The sequence below is a fragment of the Drosophila grimshawi genome, unplaced genomic scaffold (genome assembly GCF_018153295.1).
Source record: "Drosophila grimshawi isolate 15287-2541.00 unplaced genomic scaffold, ASM1815329v1 contig_1377, whole genome shotgun sequence".
In the NCBI taxonomy this organism is placed as follows: Eukaryota; Metazoa; Arthropoda; class Insecta; order Diptera; family Drosophilidae; genus Drosophila; species Drosophila grimshawi.
In genome coordinates this window covers 22,060,518-22,079,503 of record NW_025062900.1, presented here as the reverse complement: position 1 = coordinate 22,079,503, position 18,986 = coordinate 22,060,518, and the positions used below count along the sequence as shown (strand labels likewise).

The 18,986-nt window shown below is 37.6% G+C and overlaps 1 protein-coding gene across 2 annotated transcripts in view; it reads left to right on the top strand.

The window, feature by feature from the left end:
• The window catches only part of LOC6566749 (receptor-type tyrosine-protein phosphatase-like N), a 49,157-nt gene extending 44,599 nt beyond the window's left edge, over positions 1 to 4,558 (top strand). For both annotated transcript variants that reach the window (XM_032739721.2, XM_032739720.1), the window contains 7 exons: positions 74 to 1,471; positions 1,550 to 1,633; positions 1,781 to 2,405; positions 2,459 to 2,680; positions 2,802 to 2,999; positions 3,060 to 3,226; positions 3,298 to 4,558. In XM_032739721.2, coding sequence (XP_032595612.1) covers positions 74 to 1,471; positions 1,550 to 1,633; positions 1,781 to 2,405; positions 2,459 to 2,680; positions 2,802 to 2,999; positions 3,060 to 3,226; positions 3,298 to 3,784 — 3,181 coding nt within the window. In that variant the 3' untranslated portion in view covers positions 3,785 to 4,558. The remainder of the gene's footprint in view (positions 1 to 73; positions 1,472 to 1,549; positions 1,634 to 1,780; positions 2,406 to 2,458; positions 2,681 to 2,801; positions 3,000 to 3,059; positions 3,227 to 3,297) is intronic.
• Positions 4,559 to 18,986: the final 14,428 nt, after the last annotated feature.

Sequence of the window (18,986 nt, the reverse complement as noted above, 5' to 3'; positions counted from 1 at the left end):
TGTTGCCAATTATGCATAATATTGTAAATGTAAATAGCATATGGAGTTAATACAATTCTTATTTATTATACAGGACACCACTCACCGAGGACCAATCTCGACTGTTGGCCACCATGTTGGAGGAGCTTCAGGGCGCCGGCTTAGGCTGGGATCATCATTATGTCCAGTGTCGCATCCAAGGAGCACTGTTCTCGCTGCAACGACAACAACAGTTGCCGCCGAATCTCTGCGCGAACTTAGCTCCATCGCCTCCCGAATACGCTGATCCTGCAAGCGCTTTGGCATACGTACGCTTCATACCACCCGAGCAGGAGCCGCAGCTGGACTACTATGAGCCGGAGCATGAGCAGCTTTATCCGATGAGCAAGAAACAATTGCAGAAAGGCGGTCTCGATAGCATCTTGCAACAATTACAGGTGCAGGAACGTCGTCGCTTGCGTCATGATCCGCTCGAACTGGAGCATTTTGGCAAGCTGGAGGGGCATGAAAAGAGCACACAACTGGAGCTACCAAGTGTAATGGATGCATTCCTCGATACAGAGCGGCAGCGCATGGAACGCGAACAACAATTGCGTCTAGCCGAACTGGATGCCAGCCAGAAGGCGGAGCAACAGAATCGCCTGGAATTGTATCAGATCTTGGCTGCCTCCGAGCCCGATCCGCAGCCCTATCAGCGCAACCAGCAGCCAGCGAATGCGATGGATCAACTGGAAGCGATTGTCGAGCAGCAACAGCAACAGCAGCAGCAGCAGAAACAGAAACAGCAGCAGGAACAAGATCAGCCGCAGCCAGCACCAGCCTATATGCCCGACGAGGTGAACGAGTCCAGTGAGCTATATTTTCCGGATAACTTTGCACCGCTGAAGCGACGCGTAGCTCCACACTCCTTCTTCCGTGAGTTGGCCAACGAGCAGATAACACCCGAATTGGTGAAGCGACGTCCAGACGACAACGAAGCGCAGGATCAGCAAATGGAGGCACAGGAGCTGGCATTGGAGTCCAGTTTGCGGCGAAATTCGCTGACACCCTTGGAGGAGGAGGCCATGTTGGCCTCCAATAGCTTCCCGCGCGCCCAACACAATCAGCGCGTCTACACCGAGGGTGGCATGCTCCTGATGCCACAGCTGCCCGAGCAGCTCTCCGAAGACTCTGCGCAGGCGGATGAGCCAGCGGACATGAAGCAAACATTGTTGGCCAACATGTTGGGTTTTGCCCGTCACGAGCGGTTGGATGTGAAGAAGCCAGGACCGCAGCTGGGTCCACCCGCAGAGCTGAGCAATCAAGTGGAGACGGACAAGCCGCGACGCCCGACGGACAATGTCAACAAGGAGGTGCTGCCTGCGCATATCAAGGGCGGCGATTCCAACGAGCCGTACAAGAAGAAGAAGGTCATCAAGGAGCAACACTCGGACGAGGATCATGCGCCGCACACCGTAGACACTGAATATGCTCATGTGTTCGTCAAGAACCCGTAAGCGAATACTTCAAATAAATCTTAATCATTTATCCCGTGTTAACTTATCCATTGTTGTATGCTTCTCTCTTGCAGCATTGACAGTTGGTACGATGGGCAGCGCATTATGAATGAGCTGGCGCAAATACTACACATGCAGGGATACTTTTCTTATTTAACGTATGTTTCCACTTGCACTGATCTAAATCCTTGAAATTTATTGACTCATCCAACTTGATTTCTAATTCAAATATTGCGACTTTCCTTAATAATCAATTGAATTCTAGAGTTTTGTTAAAGCTAAAAATAATATCACACTTGTTGCAGCGTTCAACCACACGAAGTAAGCTTCCGGGTGGACTCAAACAACCCCGATCGCAAGACGGCCGCCGATGTGGCACGCTACATCAACGAGAACCGCGGCGTCAAGAACAACATCCAGCGGCGCGTCGGTTTTTATGTGCTGTACGCCGGCGTCGGTGATCGTGTCAAGGATCTGCGAGATCCGAGCATCACTGCGTCGCACATTGAGCTGGCCGAACAGGGACCGGATGTGACCCACATTATGGCCTATATGTTTGCCGGCGCAGGTGCCGCGGCGGTGATTGTGATCTTTGTCACGTTGATACTGATCAAGCGGCATGATCGCAAGCGTGATAAGCTGGGTGGATTGCAATCGGGTATGACGGGCGCGGAGAGCTGCAGCAAGGACTATCAGGAGCTCTGTCGCGCAAGGATGGCCGGCAAAAATGGCAACGCAACGCCGGGCAATGGTGGTTCTGGTTCTGGTGCTGGCGGTGCTGGTACTACCGACCAGTCGCACAGCGGACGCATCACATCGCTGAGCAAGGAGAACGAAGCACGACCACCATCCTCACGCTCCAGCACTTCATCGTGGAGCGAGGAGCCAGCACTGACGAATATGGACATCTCCACTGGACATATGGTGCTGGTATGTGTAGACCCCCACTCCTCCCGTTCTTCAGCTAATTACCCGTCTTGCAGTCCTACATGGAGGATCATCTGCGCAACAAGGGACGATTGCAGCGCGAATGGGAGGCACTGTGTCGCTATGAAGCGGAACCCAGCGCTCGAGATGCCGCCTCCCAGCCGCAATGTGCTAATTTCAATCGTCCGGGCGCTCCGCTTCCCTATGATCATTCGCGGGTTGTGCTTAATCATTTGGCCAATGCTGAGGGTCTGGATTATGTGAATGCATCCACAATTGTGAGTAGTTCGGGTGTAACAATTTTCATAGAGTTGATCTGTAACAAAAGGTGTACTCTTCTATAGATCTCTTGCTCTTATAGACTCTGATATCTGATCTCTTCTCTCTCCCTCATAACAGACCGATCATGATCCGCGGGCACCCGCCTATGTGGCAGCCCAGGGTCCGCTACCCTCGACACTGGCGCACTTCTGGCAAATGATTTGGGAGCAGGGCGCCGTTGTTATTGTTGCCCTGTGTCGACTGCAGGAGAATGGAGAGGTTGCTTGTGCGCGATACTGGCCGGAAGAAGGTGCCGAGGTTTATCATATCTATGAGGTGAGCTGCCTTAAACCTCTTAACCAAAACTGAGTAACTAGCTTGCATATTTCATTTCAGGTTCATTTGGTTAGTGAGCACATTTGGTGTGATGATTACCTCGTACGTTCTTTCTACTTGAAAAATCTGCGCACAAGCGAAACTCGCACCGTCACCCAATTCCATTTCCTGTCCTGGCCGCAGATGGGCGTGCCGGCGCAGGCCAAGGCGCTCCTGGACTTTAGACGGTCAGTTGATGATCCTTTGATAATATAACTTTTATATCGGACCAATCATTTCTGTTTTGTTTATATCACAGCAAAGTGAACAAGTCGTATCGTGGTCGTTCCTGTCCCATTGTGGTGCACGGCAGTGCTGGAGCGGGACGCACTGGATCCTATATCCTGCTGGATCTGGTGCTGGGACGTATGAACAAAGGAGCGCGTGAAATCGACATTGCCGCCACTCTGGAGCATCTGAGGGATCAGAGAGCTGGAGTGGTGGCCACCCGACAACAGTTCGAGTTTGTGCTAATGGCTGTCGCGGAGGAGGTGCATGCGATACTCAAGGCCCTGCCAGCGAATACATCTGGCGAGAAGCGGGAGTTGGACAAGGAGAGTGGCGCAGCGAAGGAGCCGCTTAAAGAGGACAAGGCACAGGAGGCCGCGGAAGAGGAGCCACCCACCAGCAGCACCAAAGCAGCAGCTGCAGCGGCAGCCAAGGAGAAGGAGAAGAAAAAGGAAAAGGAGCCGCCGAAGGAGCAAAAAACGCCGGCCAAAACGGAGCCACAGCCGGCCAAGAAGTAGGCAAAAACAAATACATAAAAAAAACAAAACAAACCAAAAAAAAAAAAAAATGATAACAAAAACAAAACAACTTTTAGTTCAAATCACGTTTGTTGCAGCGTTTCGGGGGTCTAGATTTATTTAATTAGTAACTAGTGATTAAAACATATTTTAAACAAATTTATGATTTTTGGGTATAAGCACAAGGAAGGTTCGAAAAAGGCAAACTATGGTCGGCTAGCGTTGGATACACATTTAGTTACTAATACAAATTGAAAAGCCTAAGTTACGCACAAATGCACCAAGAGTTAAACAACGCCTGCAACGTTGCAGCATCGCTTGCCACATGGCCAGTACGCTGTTTCCTGTGCACACACCAGCCCGTGACATTTGAAATGCGTTTCTGGCGGCGGTTTTTTAAAGCGTTTCTGCTCGTGCGGTGTTCATCACTTAATGCACAGATTATATTATATGAAACATATATACATACAAACATATTTGAGTGTTATATACAAGAAATATTTATATATATCTATATACATCTAGTATATTATACATGTGTAGCTGTTAAGCATTTAAATTCGATTATGAATGCATTTTACCTTACGCGTTTATCGATGTTGGCATAAGCTTCATCTGAATACACTTACACTAATCGATGTGCTTGAAATAACCAGTGAGAAAGACAACAAGAACAACAAAATACGAACTGGCTAAGTGGTATACATATGCCAAGAGAGCCAAACAACAGAAACACAAACACAAACACACATAAAAACATACATGCATCCACAACATACAACATACAACATACAACATACATATACAAAATGACACATATGAATAAACTACATACATATAGGATGAATGAAATATTTGTACCTAAACAGAAACAACACAAAGTTCTATTTACAAACGCAAAGAAGCCAGATATAACTACAAGACGCTATTGATGTGTATGACAATTAATTATACAAGTTTATTATTATATATAAAAACAAATATATATATGTATACAAATTATTCATATACAATAATATTTATTATGAGTGTCAATACTTATATATCTTATGACTTATCGATAACTATACTATCTGCGTGTATCTTTGAACAAACATATTTGAATATTGTTTTACCAAACCATATGCGAATTATACTATATTCAGTTCATTCAATCCGATCCTAACACTTATAATTTACAAACGAAAAACGAAAAATAATTCTAAAACGCAGATCAATTTAGGAGCAGTGATTTCAAACAATGTCTGGGCCTCGTTTTAAACTCATATATTTCTCATCTGATTTTGTGGCAGCTAGAAGCGTTGGTCGCAAATTGTTTGGGATCGCGAGCTGCCCGAAAAGGATCGCGTTTAGGAGGGATTGTAACACACATATTAAGTAAAGCAACATCTAGAAATCGAAGCTTTAGAATAACAACAACAAAATTGTTTAATTAATGCTTTTGGAAGCATACAGATATACTAATTACAGAAAAACACAAAGCACACATACACATGACAAACAAAAAATACTATCAAACAAGATGAATCCATACTCAGGCACGACCCTTTGAATGTTTCAAAAGGACTAATAGCAAACGTAAAACAGGACTTAAAAAATGAACATATGGTTTAAATGCGGTTTATACAAATTACCGCATAACACGCTACACGATACACCACAAGGTACAGCCACAAAGATACAAATGACTTCAAGATACAGAATAATGACTCGAGATTACACAAACTAGTTAAATAAGTGCAAATTATTCAAAAACCAAAAAAAAATTTAAAAAAAAAAACAAACAAAAAACCAAAAAACGACGAAGAAGAAGTTGAATTGAGTTAAAGCAGGCACTAAAAATACTGCAATAAAAACTAAAAAAAAATAGCGGTGTAAGAATAATAAACATTTTCTGTAGCAGTTGGTGTTAAAGTACATAATGCAAACAAAAAGAAAAACCAAAATGAGTTATTGTAGTTTGAAATAAACTTTTTTGAAAACAAAATGTCAACTAAATAATATTAAGAAAATACCAACAAATTTAACTAGACGCAAATTTTATTTGTTAGCATTTCCTTCGTTAAAAATGAAATTTCATTAAAAAGAAAAACTACACACAACACAAAAGCAAATGAAAAACAATATTACAATAACTGTGGCAAGCCCACCAACAACTTCGGGCTTGCAAAAACTCCAAAAACAAATGAAAAACACAAAAATTTACTAACGTGGTAGAAAGTACTTAAATATTAATATATACAGTTTGACGCAAAAAATGGAAATTAATTTTTTCCGCGTGCATTTTTTCATTAGAGAGTTTCAGTGTTAATTAAATACAAATTACAGCAAAATATTTCCAAATGTTCTTCGACAAACAAATTAAATAAGTGTACTAAAAATATAAAAGAAGAAGAAACAACAAATCTCTAAATGTATTGTAGTAAAAAGCGTAAAACAAATTAAAGACAATTATTGATGTATATTTGACATAATAATAATTTATTGTGTAAAAACAACAACCATGCGTAGAAAATTGAACGGAACTTACATATAACATGAAAACTACTAAATTATATAATAATACAAGTACTAATAATAAAAAATATAATAAAAAAAATATGTATATATATATATATATATATATATAAATATAAATATATATATATGTGTATATATATATATACATACATATATATATATATATAAATATATTAGAAATTACGTCAACACTATATGCATACCATTCGTATGAGATTAAAGGTCAGAAACTAACTTATTATTTCCACATACTATTTCATTGATGGTGTAGATATACAAAATGAAAATGAAACAGCAAAACTTGACCTGCACGGACAGCTAAAAATTTAGCGCTCGACGCAACGGAACATTTTGACCCACGAGTTTTACTCGAAACACAACTCCCGCTGGAGTTCATCGTGTAATATTCACAAATAAGAAAATAAAAATATATATATATATTATGCACGTAAATAAGGGAGCGCATAGCCACAAGAGCTGTGTGTATTTAGTGTAAAAGCAACAATATGCCCAGTTCGGTACTTGATCCCAAATAGGGAAACTAGCATTACGCAACTTTCAAGAGAAGAGCAGATAATACGAAACGGATACGGACTAATTAAATGACAGACGAACCGGAAACTAAATGGTTTGAGTTCCTAGATTAACGCAAGCTGACTAAATGAGGAAATGTTGAAGAAAAAATAACGCTGGACCTGCTGTAAATACGCACATCTTAACTTCGAACAGCTAAACCTGACAAATACTGACGATAACAAAAAAAATTAAAAAAACAAATGGACGGACCCAGACGAACAACCGGACAACACTTAGTTTTAGGCCTACAGAATGAGATTTACTGGAGTTTTGTATACTTGAAGATTGCGTAGTTGAATGATTTGATTCGATTATAGTTCCGATACTGGTGCAGTATTGCTTATAGATTAGTGTGAAATACATATGACGTTCAACATGACTAAAAACAAATAATGCTACTACAATTAAGAACATACGTACAACAACTTCTTAATTACTTATATACATTTGTTTAGATTATTTTATTGTTTCGGTTTCTTATTGATCAAATAATATACAAATACAAATAAATACAAAAAACATATAACATAAAAATATATCTATAGCATACATTTATCGTACATTACAAAGTATGTGTGTTGTATATAAAAAAAAAAAAACTTATTCAGATACAATTAAATATGCATATAAACAAATAACAGTACATTTATATTATTGCTGTATGTTTCAATTGAATAATATAATTAAGCAAAATCAAATACCAAGCGCAGGCTTTCATACATTTTTGGAAAACAAAAGCAAAAAATTATATTATTATATAATTTAAGTGAAAACATTAACAATTATCGGTGTGTACAATATAAACATATATATGAATATCTGTTTAGCCACTTGGCAACAATTTGTGTTATTAAGCAACATGATTATACAAAATACAAAAACCAAAATTAAAAATGTTACCAAAAAAAAATTGTAAAATCCAGCAGAAAAAATTTATGCTGGCTGAGGCCACTTAAAATCTTAAATGTACTAACAACTTATTGAATTAAAAAAAAAGCATTGCAAAATAAAAAAAAAAAATGCGATACGATGGAGACAAAACTACACACATTAACAGAAACATGAACCAACATGTTTATGGACATACCTATTTGAGGATTTTTGTGCAAAAAAATAACTATGATATATATAAATCTATATAAATGTATACTTCAATTATTTACGACAAGTACAAGCATACATATACTACATATAAATAATTATACATATAAACACATATATAAACGGTTTAATTATTCAGCAAACAAAAAATAAAAACCAGTTTTGGATTTGAATTCTTAGTATAATTATCTCTAGCAGAGGTCACAAGAGAAATTTAGAGATAACGAGAAAACATATATCTAAATGTAACGCGCCATTGTGTAATATGCGCTACATAAATATATGCTATATACAGATATTTATATATATGTATATATACGTATATATATATATATATACATATATGTATATACATATATGTATATATACATATATATCTATATATATATATATTAACCTATATATAAACCTGGATGTATAAATGTAAATCAAAACGCTACAAATACTAATGCGAACAATTCACAACATTGATAAATAGCAGAGCAAGGAAACGAAGACAATTGAGTTTGATATAATGTCATCAATTATGTAGAACCGGTAATAATTATGATTATTATTATAATACAAACAACAAAATAATAAAGAAACCCTTAAAAACCAAAAACCCAAGACCCAAAAACAAAACAAATGCATACAGCAACCGCTCATTGAACGCACGATATTATTTTAGTGAGTCTAAATGTCTCTCCATTATATGGTTTAACTGCTTAACAAAGTAATCGAAGCTAATCCGATATACTACTACTGTAAAACGAAACACCAGTCAAAGTTCCAATACAATGTGTTGTACTCAATGACGTATAGGAATCAAATAGATGTAATTTCCGCTTAGTCGACCCTCCACAAATGGAGTAAGAAACTTAAACAACATATGCAAACATACATTTTACAATACTGCACTGCAACACTATTTACATTCTATATATCCAACAATTTTGTTCAAACCCATCATCAGAACATATTCACACTTGTTTTTAGAGTTTTAACATGGTTCAGCATCAAAATTGAAAGAAATTATACCTTTGTTTCAGCTTTTCTACAAATTATTGACAATCGATTAACTTATATGCAAATTCGTTGAAATTGGCAAGTTTCTCTAAGCTTTTTAATCCCATACCTATATTTTTAAAATCTTTTCCAACTTGGCTTTAGCGGAATTTTTTAATTCTCCAATAAAATGGGTCGAAATTGGGACTGGAAAAATTTTTGTTGTTAATTGGCATTACAGAAATTATTGGTATTGGTTTTGAAAATACTTTTTAGGAAACTTTATTATGCATCTATTGGTAATTATAAAAAAGTGTTTGTAAAACTTTTTTTTTTTTTAATTATATTTGAAACTCTATCTTAATTTTTGTATAAGAAAATTTATACAAAAATGTTTACAATAATATACTTTACAAATTCGTTTCTAAATTGGTATTTAGGAATTTTATCGGCTTTAATATACGAAATAGCTGAAGTTGGGATAGAAATTCAATTTTTACCCCAAATAAATTTACCCTGTACTAATTTTCCAATTGGCAATACGTAAATTAACGTTGATTCGTTTTTTTTCAACACAGAGTACACCGAATATCTAGAATAAATATTTTGCAATTCTAATTGTAATGCATAGTGAAGGCTATTTCACATATCTTTTATCAAATGCAAATATGCAATTGCATTGAGTAAATCAATTAAAGCTTCCAAAAAAAAAAAAGGAAAACAAATCTAAGTAAAGCGCACGGCAAAGGCACTAAATTGTTTTGGTTTATTGTATTTTGTGAAATTCTTAGAATCGAATGAAAAATGCACTTAGACCAAGTAGTGCGTGACAGAAGGACATAATTATTTCCATAATATCAAATATTCATAGCATAATGCTTTATATAATCAATAATGAGTATTTACAAATACATACATAATCTACATATATAATGATCAGTGCACCGCGCCTTTCTTGCATATTTTTATATTTATTTTAACCGTTCTTGCACTTTTTCATATGCGATAAAATAATGCAAGCGGCGGGTGAAACTAGTAGGAACCCTGCCGGAGGAGGATTTTTAGGAGCTATACAAAGAGCTCCTCGTCACAAGAAAAAAAAACAACAAAAAAATTATCCAAGCAAATCCATTGTGCAAATTAATCTAATTATATTCACATATATTTACTCAATTGGTGTTACATACATTATCTACATATAAAAAGATGATGAGTGCACCGCGATTTATTTTTGCATATTCTTATATTTAATTGAAACTTTTTTGCATTTTTTCATATGCGATAAAATTGTGCACGCGACGGGTTAAACTGGTAGGCTCCCTGTCGGACGATGAATTTTTTTGGAGCTCTGCAAAGAGTTCCTAATAACAAGAAAAAATGAAGAAAAAAAAAACCTAAACAAATTCATTATGCAAATTACTCTAATTATTATATTCACATATATTTAATCAATTGGTGTTAAGCATTAAAAAAATTCAAAAAAAATTATAAAAGAAAGGAAAACCTTCTTGAAAAAGAAAAAAATTTGGCGTAATTTTTATTCATATATTTATATATATGTAATATCATGGTTCAGTTATAAAAGTCAGGTAATGATATATTTCTAACGACAATTATAAGCTTTATATAGTATCATTCAATTCATTATAGCATTGAGCTCAGTTTAGATGAATTATTCGCACATTTCCGACCTACACAATATGTTTTATTCTTAGCGCCCCTGACACGCCCTATTGCAAATGTAGCACACAAATTACACCCTGCAATCCACCCCTTTGCTCTTGCCACCCTCCGTCAGCACGTCGCTCAGAACAAAGCAAAAATACCGCGCCAAAAAAAAAAAACGAAAACAAAAATAATAATAATAATAATAATGCTAGTATAAAATCGGGTCATAGCCAATTTTATATGCTAGCAACTCGACTGTGGTTGTGGTGGTTCAGCCGCATCTGTGCCAGCCTTCACTGTGTGTGTTTTCGTGTTTTTTTTTCGAGTTTTCGATTTCATTTGGTATTTTGGCAGAATTTCAGCTTTCGTATGGTTGCTGTTCGCCTGTTACGAATGTCGGAACATTTCTTTGAAATGCCGCAATGAAAGGCAAAAAGCCGCCGTGCAAACGCTTTGATGATTTTCCGCATGCCGCCAAAACGTTGCCACCACCATCAACCACAGCAACAAGAACAACAACAGCAGCAGCAAGCGCATGCAACGACAAGGAACGTTTTGATGACCGCGTTTTTATGTAGTTTTTTTTTTTTTTTTGTATTTTGGCCTGCTGATGATGATGTTTGTCGGTGTTTGCGTTTGCATTTGCCATGGCCCGATGAGCACACACATATCAATTTAGGGGAGTGGCATGCGTGACGCTTACGGAACGAGATTATAGACTCTTCTCACACTCCCAATTCCCAATGTCCCACATACATATTGCTGAGTGTGCGGCAAAAGTTCCTTTATTGTTTCTGTTGTTGTTCCTGTTGCTGTTCCAAGTGCAGCTGGGCGTTCCAGTAACAGGAGCACCGAGACCGAGGAAAAGCAACAGGAAGAGTATGAGGTCGGGTACTTGACAGACTAGGAGGAAGAACGAGTGTAAGTGGAACAGGAGCAGCAGACTTTTAGGTCGACAACACAAGCTGCAGCATTTTGATTGCGGTTTTGATTCACTTAGCCGCTTTTAATGCTTAATTTATCAACGCCCATTCCTCAAAGATAGCATTCAATGTTGCGGAAAGGCATGCGAGGGTATATTTAATTTGTGATCAGTTGTGTAAGTAAATATATCAACATTGCTAGTACTCTTTCAATTACATAAATTGTATCTATATAGAATCCCCAAATTAGATCAACTTAATTAAAAAATCAGACTATTTCAGACATAGTGTGCGTAGGGATTATGATAATATTTTATATATTGAATAATTAAAACTTATTTAGCTTATATCTAATATTTTACCTTTTAAGATTTGATATGCCGAAGATTTTCCAATTTTAAACCTAATATTTAGGTGAGCATTTGATATGTTTGCCCACTGTCGCTATCCTCGACATATACAAAAGGCAAACCATACTAGGTATTGAAGTCCAGATGGCGCCACAAATGCAGAATACTCGCAATTGCGAGTTATGGACTGGTATCAAGTGCGTAAATCGGATCAGTGTCTAACACTTAAGCCATTGCTCAAGTGCTACAAGGACATATCATGTTATAATTAAACACAATTTCATGTCTACCGATTCGTTTTTCTCTCCTGTCGGATGGGAACTATTCCATACTTATTTAATTTCCATCGATTTCTTGGCACGTTGCTATTCTGGCAAGCATGTACACTCACCAGTGACAAATTAGGTGTCTGTATTAGCTTATTGCCCTCAAGCAACCAAAGTTGAAGCATACTTTTCCGTGTTTTCTTGGAGACGATTTGGATGCCTTTTCGCCTCGTCAGGATCCAAGTTATCAATAATTTTGTTGTTTTTAAAGAGGATCCTTGTTTTTAGAAGGACTTTCGTCAAATAATTTCAAATCCTTTTGGATAGTTTATGATTTTCATGATGATTTTTATGATTTTCCGCAGCGAGAATACATTTGCTATGGTTGCTGACTTGGATAAAGTGACCAGTAGGTTCAGCTGTCACTTACCTGCGCCCAGATGACGCCAGCAGCAGCAAGCCGCAGACATTTTTCAAAAGATGGCGCCAGCATAACATCTATAGCAAACATTTTCATTATGAAAATAGCACGAAATGTGACAATTTAGTCGAAAAGTAATTGTATAATATGTTTAGACAGCCAAACGTATTAATAAAAAATAAAAAAATTTCAAATCATGTATGAAAATACTTAGATATTATTTGATTCTGAAAAAATGCATAAAATTGGTTGCATAGTAGAAATATAACGAAATATATAAGAAAAATTCAAGGTGTCACCTCGATAAAACTCAAATAATTCATATGCAAAGCGAAAAACTCGCGGTTGGTAAAAAATTAATTCTGAAAATTGAATAAATTACGCGAATTAGGTAGCAGGCGAACAGAAATCGATGCCAGCAGTCGAAGCAGCTAAGGCAGAAGTTGAGAATCGTTTAGGAGCGCAAACACACACACACACACACAAATACATCCACACACACACACAATCGAGAACACACTCGCTCCGCTGGCGTAGCCGGAAAATGCTTTTCCTCCAAAAAAAAGTCAAAAGTAATAAGTATGTGAAAGAAAAAGAAGAAGCAGCAGCAGCAGCAGCAGCAGCAGTCAGCAAACACTTGAGGCAGAGATAAACTCGGCAGCTGCTGCTTGCTGCCTCAGACTGAATGTGTTGGCCATAAAACATTTTTCATAGCCACTGACGGGGTGGCACGGGCACGAAGGGGGTTGCAAATGTCTCGACCGCCACTATCTGGAAAATTAATGTTCAGCGAGCGAGTGAGCAAGTAAGCAACATAGATAGGGGAAATAAGAGATGTAGAGAGAGAACGAGAGGGAGAGAGGTAGAGAGGGAGAGGTTGCCAGTGAGAGCGTGCGTGGAAAATCATCAAAGGTTGCCGCAGCGGCGTTTTCGCCTTTGTGCCAAAATCCTCAAAGGAATTTTCCGATATTTGTAGCAGGCGCACAGCAAGCGTCAGCTGGCAAAGTTGACCAAGAAAAGCCACAAAATAAAAAAAACACACACATATACACAGTCGACCTCAGCACACCAATGAATTTTCCGACGTTATAGATGTTTTTTTTTTCGCTTGGGGAGAAAATTCGCTTTTCATGTGTGCCACTCACACACACACACACTCACATGTGATTTATCGATGAGATGCTGCGACGTCAGCTCTGACGTCGATCCATTTGGCGAGCGACGTATTTTTATTTGGAGATTTTTCATCATGTTTTCCGCAGTGATGTCATTATTTGTCAACGAGCGAAAAACGCACTTGTCGTCGGCAAACAGGCGAATTTTGTTTTATCAGTTTCTACTAGTCAGCTTTTATGAGCCGCTAAGCCTCGATACTACCAATTTTGGTAGCTCATAAAAATCCAAAATCAGTAATCGAATTCATTCAAAAAGACCTTAGACAAAAAACATAACAATGGTTATTAAAGAAGACGACTCATAAATCTATCGGCATTAATTGACAACGTTTAAAGTAGACAATAGATTGTCGTGAAGGGGAAACAGGGCGAGGAATGGACAATTCATTCATAAACAATCAATAAATTGATGTTTAAATTTGAAGTGAATAAAATGCGATTTTTATGAGTGTACCAAATCGAGTATAGCACGTGTGTGCATCGAACATCAAGTTGCGCATGTCCAGACTGCCAGATACTCTATTCAATGTGGGAGAAGAGCTAAAATTAAGTGAGAAATATAAAGATATGAGAACTGGGATTTAGATATATCAACATATATAGATTTTAATAAATTTTTGTATGGATAATATAATGATTAAGTACGAAAATTAAGGAATTTTCATCTGAAAATCCGAAAATGGGCATGGAGCTAGTGAAAGCTAGTCAAAAGTCAATATGTAGATACTTTAATATATAAGACTTTATTTTAAGATACAGCAAAAGCAAAGGACTCAATATACCCCTTCTGCCTCTTGCCTAGAAAACAGAGTGTTTCAAATTCCAAACAGCTGCGTGACTTTAAAATTCATATAAATGTCAGTGTCAAACGATTCGATACCTCCCCCAATCCCCCAAGTATTTGTATACTTTTGGCACGTCTGTAGTAGCAGCTGACCTATAAGGGCACAGGAAAACATAGTCATTATGGATTTAAGATTTAGATTCACATTCAGATTCAGATTCGCATTCGAGCCTCGACTGTGATGGACTTTCAATTTGGCGCGTGCCCCAAGACGCATGAGAAAACTCACAGCCCAATTAAACATTGGCCAACAGCTTTGTTTAGTCTGGCCAAATGCTGACAGAGCGAATTGGAGGATGGGGAAACATAATTTGCTTTGGCATTTTAAACAAATGTTGCAATCCACGTTTGGTTAAGGCAACAATCATTTCGACAACAACAACGCATGCTGTGCCGCAAATAAATTCGTATTATTTTTAGCTTTTGCTGAGTGGCGACGAAACGTCTGCAAGAAGTGGGTGGACCGGGTCTTTTTTCTGGAATTGTGGAAACGTGCCTTCAAAATACTTAGTATTGTGTATATGTGGTGGTAAAAAAGGCACATTATTTGAATGTATACTAAATGTGCTCCTTATTTTTATATAAAATGGAGAATATGATAGAATCTTGTAAGATTAAGATTAAATATAAAAAAGAAACAAAAAAAAAATTATTTGTATTTGATATTTTGTTGATATAAGCCTTTTAAATATGTTTTTAAATATTAAGAACAAATATTACTTAGTATCATCATTAAATTCAAATAAATGCTTCTCAATCATTAAGAAGATCAGTCGGAGTTTACTTAAATTTCAAGCAAATCGAGCTATTTGCACATTCCAATGACAACTCATTACTCATTCTTTTCAGACGACAACAGAGAAAGAAGCGGCACAAAATACAGTCAACAGTTCGCTGAAGTAAACCAAGCAAATGATCACATTCTAAAGCACAAAAATTCAATAAATATCAATAAACAAAACAAAAAAGAGAAGAGCAGATATTTAAGAAGCTAATTGAAGACAACAACTTCAACAAAAGCCGCAAAAGCCGACAAAAGCAAGTGTTTAAGTTGAAGTCAATTTTAATGCCGAAGCTGAGCCAATAAGCAAATCCTCATAAAAAACACGCCAGACACTTTAAAACAACTGTAACGGTAATCATATTAACTAAGCGGGCATGAAACTTAATTAAATTGCCCAAAAAGTGCAGACGATCTGCTGAACAACGTTGTGGTTGTTGATGTTGCTGTTGTAGCTGAGACTGAGGCAAGTCAACGGATGCGCTTAAATAATATTAAAATATGCGCGTTTTGCTGACGACAATGTGAGAAGGCAAGAAGGAGTTTTCATTATTGGTACGTCGAATACTAAATACCCTCGCTTAATGGAATTCCAACTATTAAACATGAAAGTTCGATGAGTAAGTTTTTTTTTGCCAAATTGTAAGAAGCATTCTAATGATGCTGATGCTGATAAAGAGCATATTTATACATTATGAGAATCGAGTTGTTGGTTTTCTTAGAAAAATCAAGCAACCTTGTGAAAGGGTATAAGCAATGCCAAAAAGGAATTTATTTAATGGCAACAGCGACAACAACAATGAAAGCAATTAACTGCAATGAGTGGCAGGCAGGAAGTTTGGGGAGCTGCACGAGAAGCGACCTTGCAATGTCGCAATGAACACAAGGCCAATAATGATGATGAGAGTATATGTAATAATGATGTTGCTGTTTGGTGTTGTTGCAATCGTTGCTTGTTATAATTTTGCCGACTAACTGTTAACTGGTGTGGACTTGGGCCGCCCCCAACTGCATTCCAACACGCCAAGGTAAAATGTGAATAAACTTATCTAACTGCATGTTGCATGCCACTTTGTGGCAAGAATGGCAACAACAGTATTGCAGGGCCATTAAATTATTGCTAATAATAATGCAATTTGCAACCGTTCTTTAGACGCTTTAAACTGAATTGCATTGGGAGATCGTCCAATTTGTTGCTAGTCAAGCAAATTAGTTACTGTTTGAAATGTAAACATAATGGGTACAAGAGTTATATATACATATAAATTACAAATATGTACTGCATAATTTAAAGAATAAATATGAGCCATTTTGGGTATAGTTATTAGTATTACTCTAAAACATTGCTGACATAATTTTAAGCCAATATTAATAGAAATGTTGGGTTAATTAGTTTTCAAATCTCTGGGAAACCCTGTAAATGAAAAATAAAGACAAAGCTTTCATTAATTAATCATTCATTCATTGATTAATTTATAATTTTTACAATTACAATTAAAACTACATTTTTTAATTTTAATTTGGTCCAAAATTTAAGTTTTTTGGCGTGAACTTTGAACTCCAAATTTTTGACATTCTGTGAGCCGTTGGTTTTGTTGTGGCCACCTCGTACAAATGCAAATGAGAAAGGTAACTTAATGGAAACTAATGGACACACGTGATAAAATCAACTTCCGCAGGATTACAAAGTCAGCGCCCTAGAGTCGGGTTCACCAAACAAAGTAGGAGTCGATATCGGGTTCTTGGGGTCAATTTTTAAACCGGCAGCTGCCGTTGCGCATGCGCGGACAACGAAGCTGATGGATTTGGAATTGCTATGGCAACAGCAAAGAGGAAAACAAATAACAACCGGGTAGAGGCGTGGAAAGGATAATGTGTCGAGGGTGAGGGCGAACTCTGGTTGCCAGACTGTGCAAGCACACCTAAGATACAGCTCTAAAAGGATTTACAGATACTTTATGTTTACTTTAATTGCTTTGTCTGCCAGCGCCACGCGTCACCTTCTCTCTCTTTCTCTCTCTCTCTCTCTCTAAGTGGATTTTAATATTGGTCTTTTGGGTGTTGTTGTTTGACTGCGAGATTGCAGCAGCTGTTGCCAAATTACACATCAGCCATCAGTTGCCGCTGTGCGCACAACCTTGCCAAAAAGCTAGCAATTGCCACATCCTTTTTGTTGGCTGCACGAATACAAAACCACAGCGGCAACAGCAGGACTCAAATGAAAGCTATCAAGTCCAATGGCAATTAATCACACAAAACCACATAAAGCAACAAGAGTCAACTGACTAAATTCCTTATTCTAGGGGTGGCTCAACATATGTTGACGTTGCTAAAAATTAAGGATATTATCACATTTACAAAATATTCGTTGCGGTTAATATTTCTCGGTAAAAAAACTGTGATCTTTCCACAGTAAAAAAAAATTAATCTATGAAATTTAGCTTCTTATTCAATTATTCAATTTAGATTAAAAAAATAAGTCTAATTAATAAGCCATGTGTAAATGGGTATTCCGCATGGATTGCAAGTTTCAGTTTTGAATGAATGTTGAACTAAAGTCGCCTCTTAACTTTTTTCTTTGCTTCAACAGCAAACAACAACTTTTTTTTAGCCCTTCTTTGTATGCATTTTATGAGTAGCCAGCACAACAATAGTCAACCCTTAATAAAACTTAATAAAAAGTATTCACTATAGGGGACAGCTGCATTTGCATTGACCCCAGCAAAGCAGCAACTGGTCTATGAAAAGATTCAAGTTTTTTACATTTGAAGCTAATTTGCATTTTTTCGAATTGTGAGTGGAAATGTGGCCACTTGTGGACAGCCCGGAGGGTGTGACAACACTAATTGTCCGCAATTCAACTATGAAGTTGCACATATGTTTAAGGAAAACGCTGTGGAAAAAGAAAACAATATTCCAATATACCGAAAGTGCTCAATTTGTTTGCTCGTCGTCGTGTTTTGATTTATGTGCGGAGTGTTTAAGTAATCGCAACAGCTGGTTGGCCATTCGATATACTAAGTAGGGTTCTGTTTATGTGATCTTTGGCCAAGGAGTTGCAGCTCACAGCGCACAGCTTGCAGCTGGCAGCTCTCGGGTCAAGGCGTTGACTGCGTGTGGCAGGCACAAGCGAGACCTGAAGCTGTAGAACAATGCTGGCATACCACACAGTGCACTCAGCCATGCTGCTGCGGGTCACTTGGCTGCATAAGCAACCCCAAAAAAAAATAAAATTTGTATTTACCCTAACCTCCTGCCACAGCTAGTGCTATTGCAACCCCTACGCTCAGCACCACGTGCGTCACGCGCAGGCGCAGCCACTTGCAGGAACTCGGGACTCAATTCGGGAACCGGGATCCGGGCTCCCCGGCCCCGTTACAAATCGAACAATGGGCAGCGCTTTTCAGAAAAAAACCCATTAAGTGTGCTATGAACATAAATAATAACAAGAAAGAAATGCTATTTTTGATACTTCGAATTTTAAATACACTTTTAGGTGGGAATTCAACTGACCCTATAGAAATGTAATATTCTGTCTATTTTGTATATAGCATCTATCGAATAGTATAAGAATAGACTATCAAAAAGAA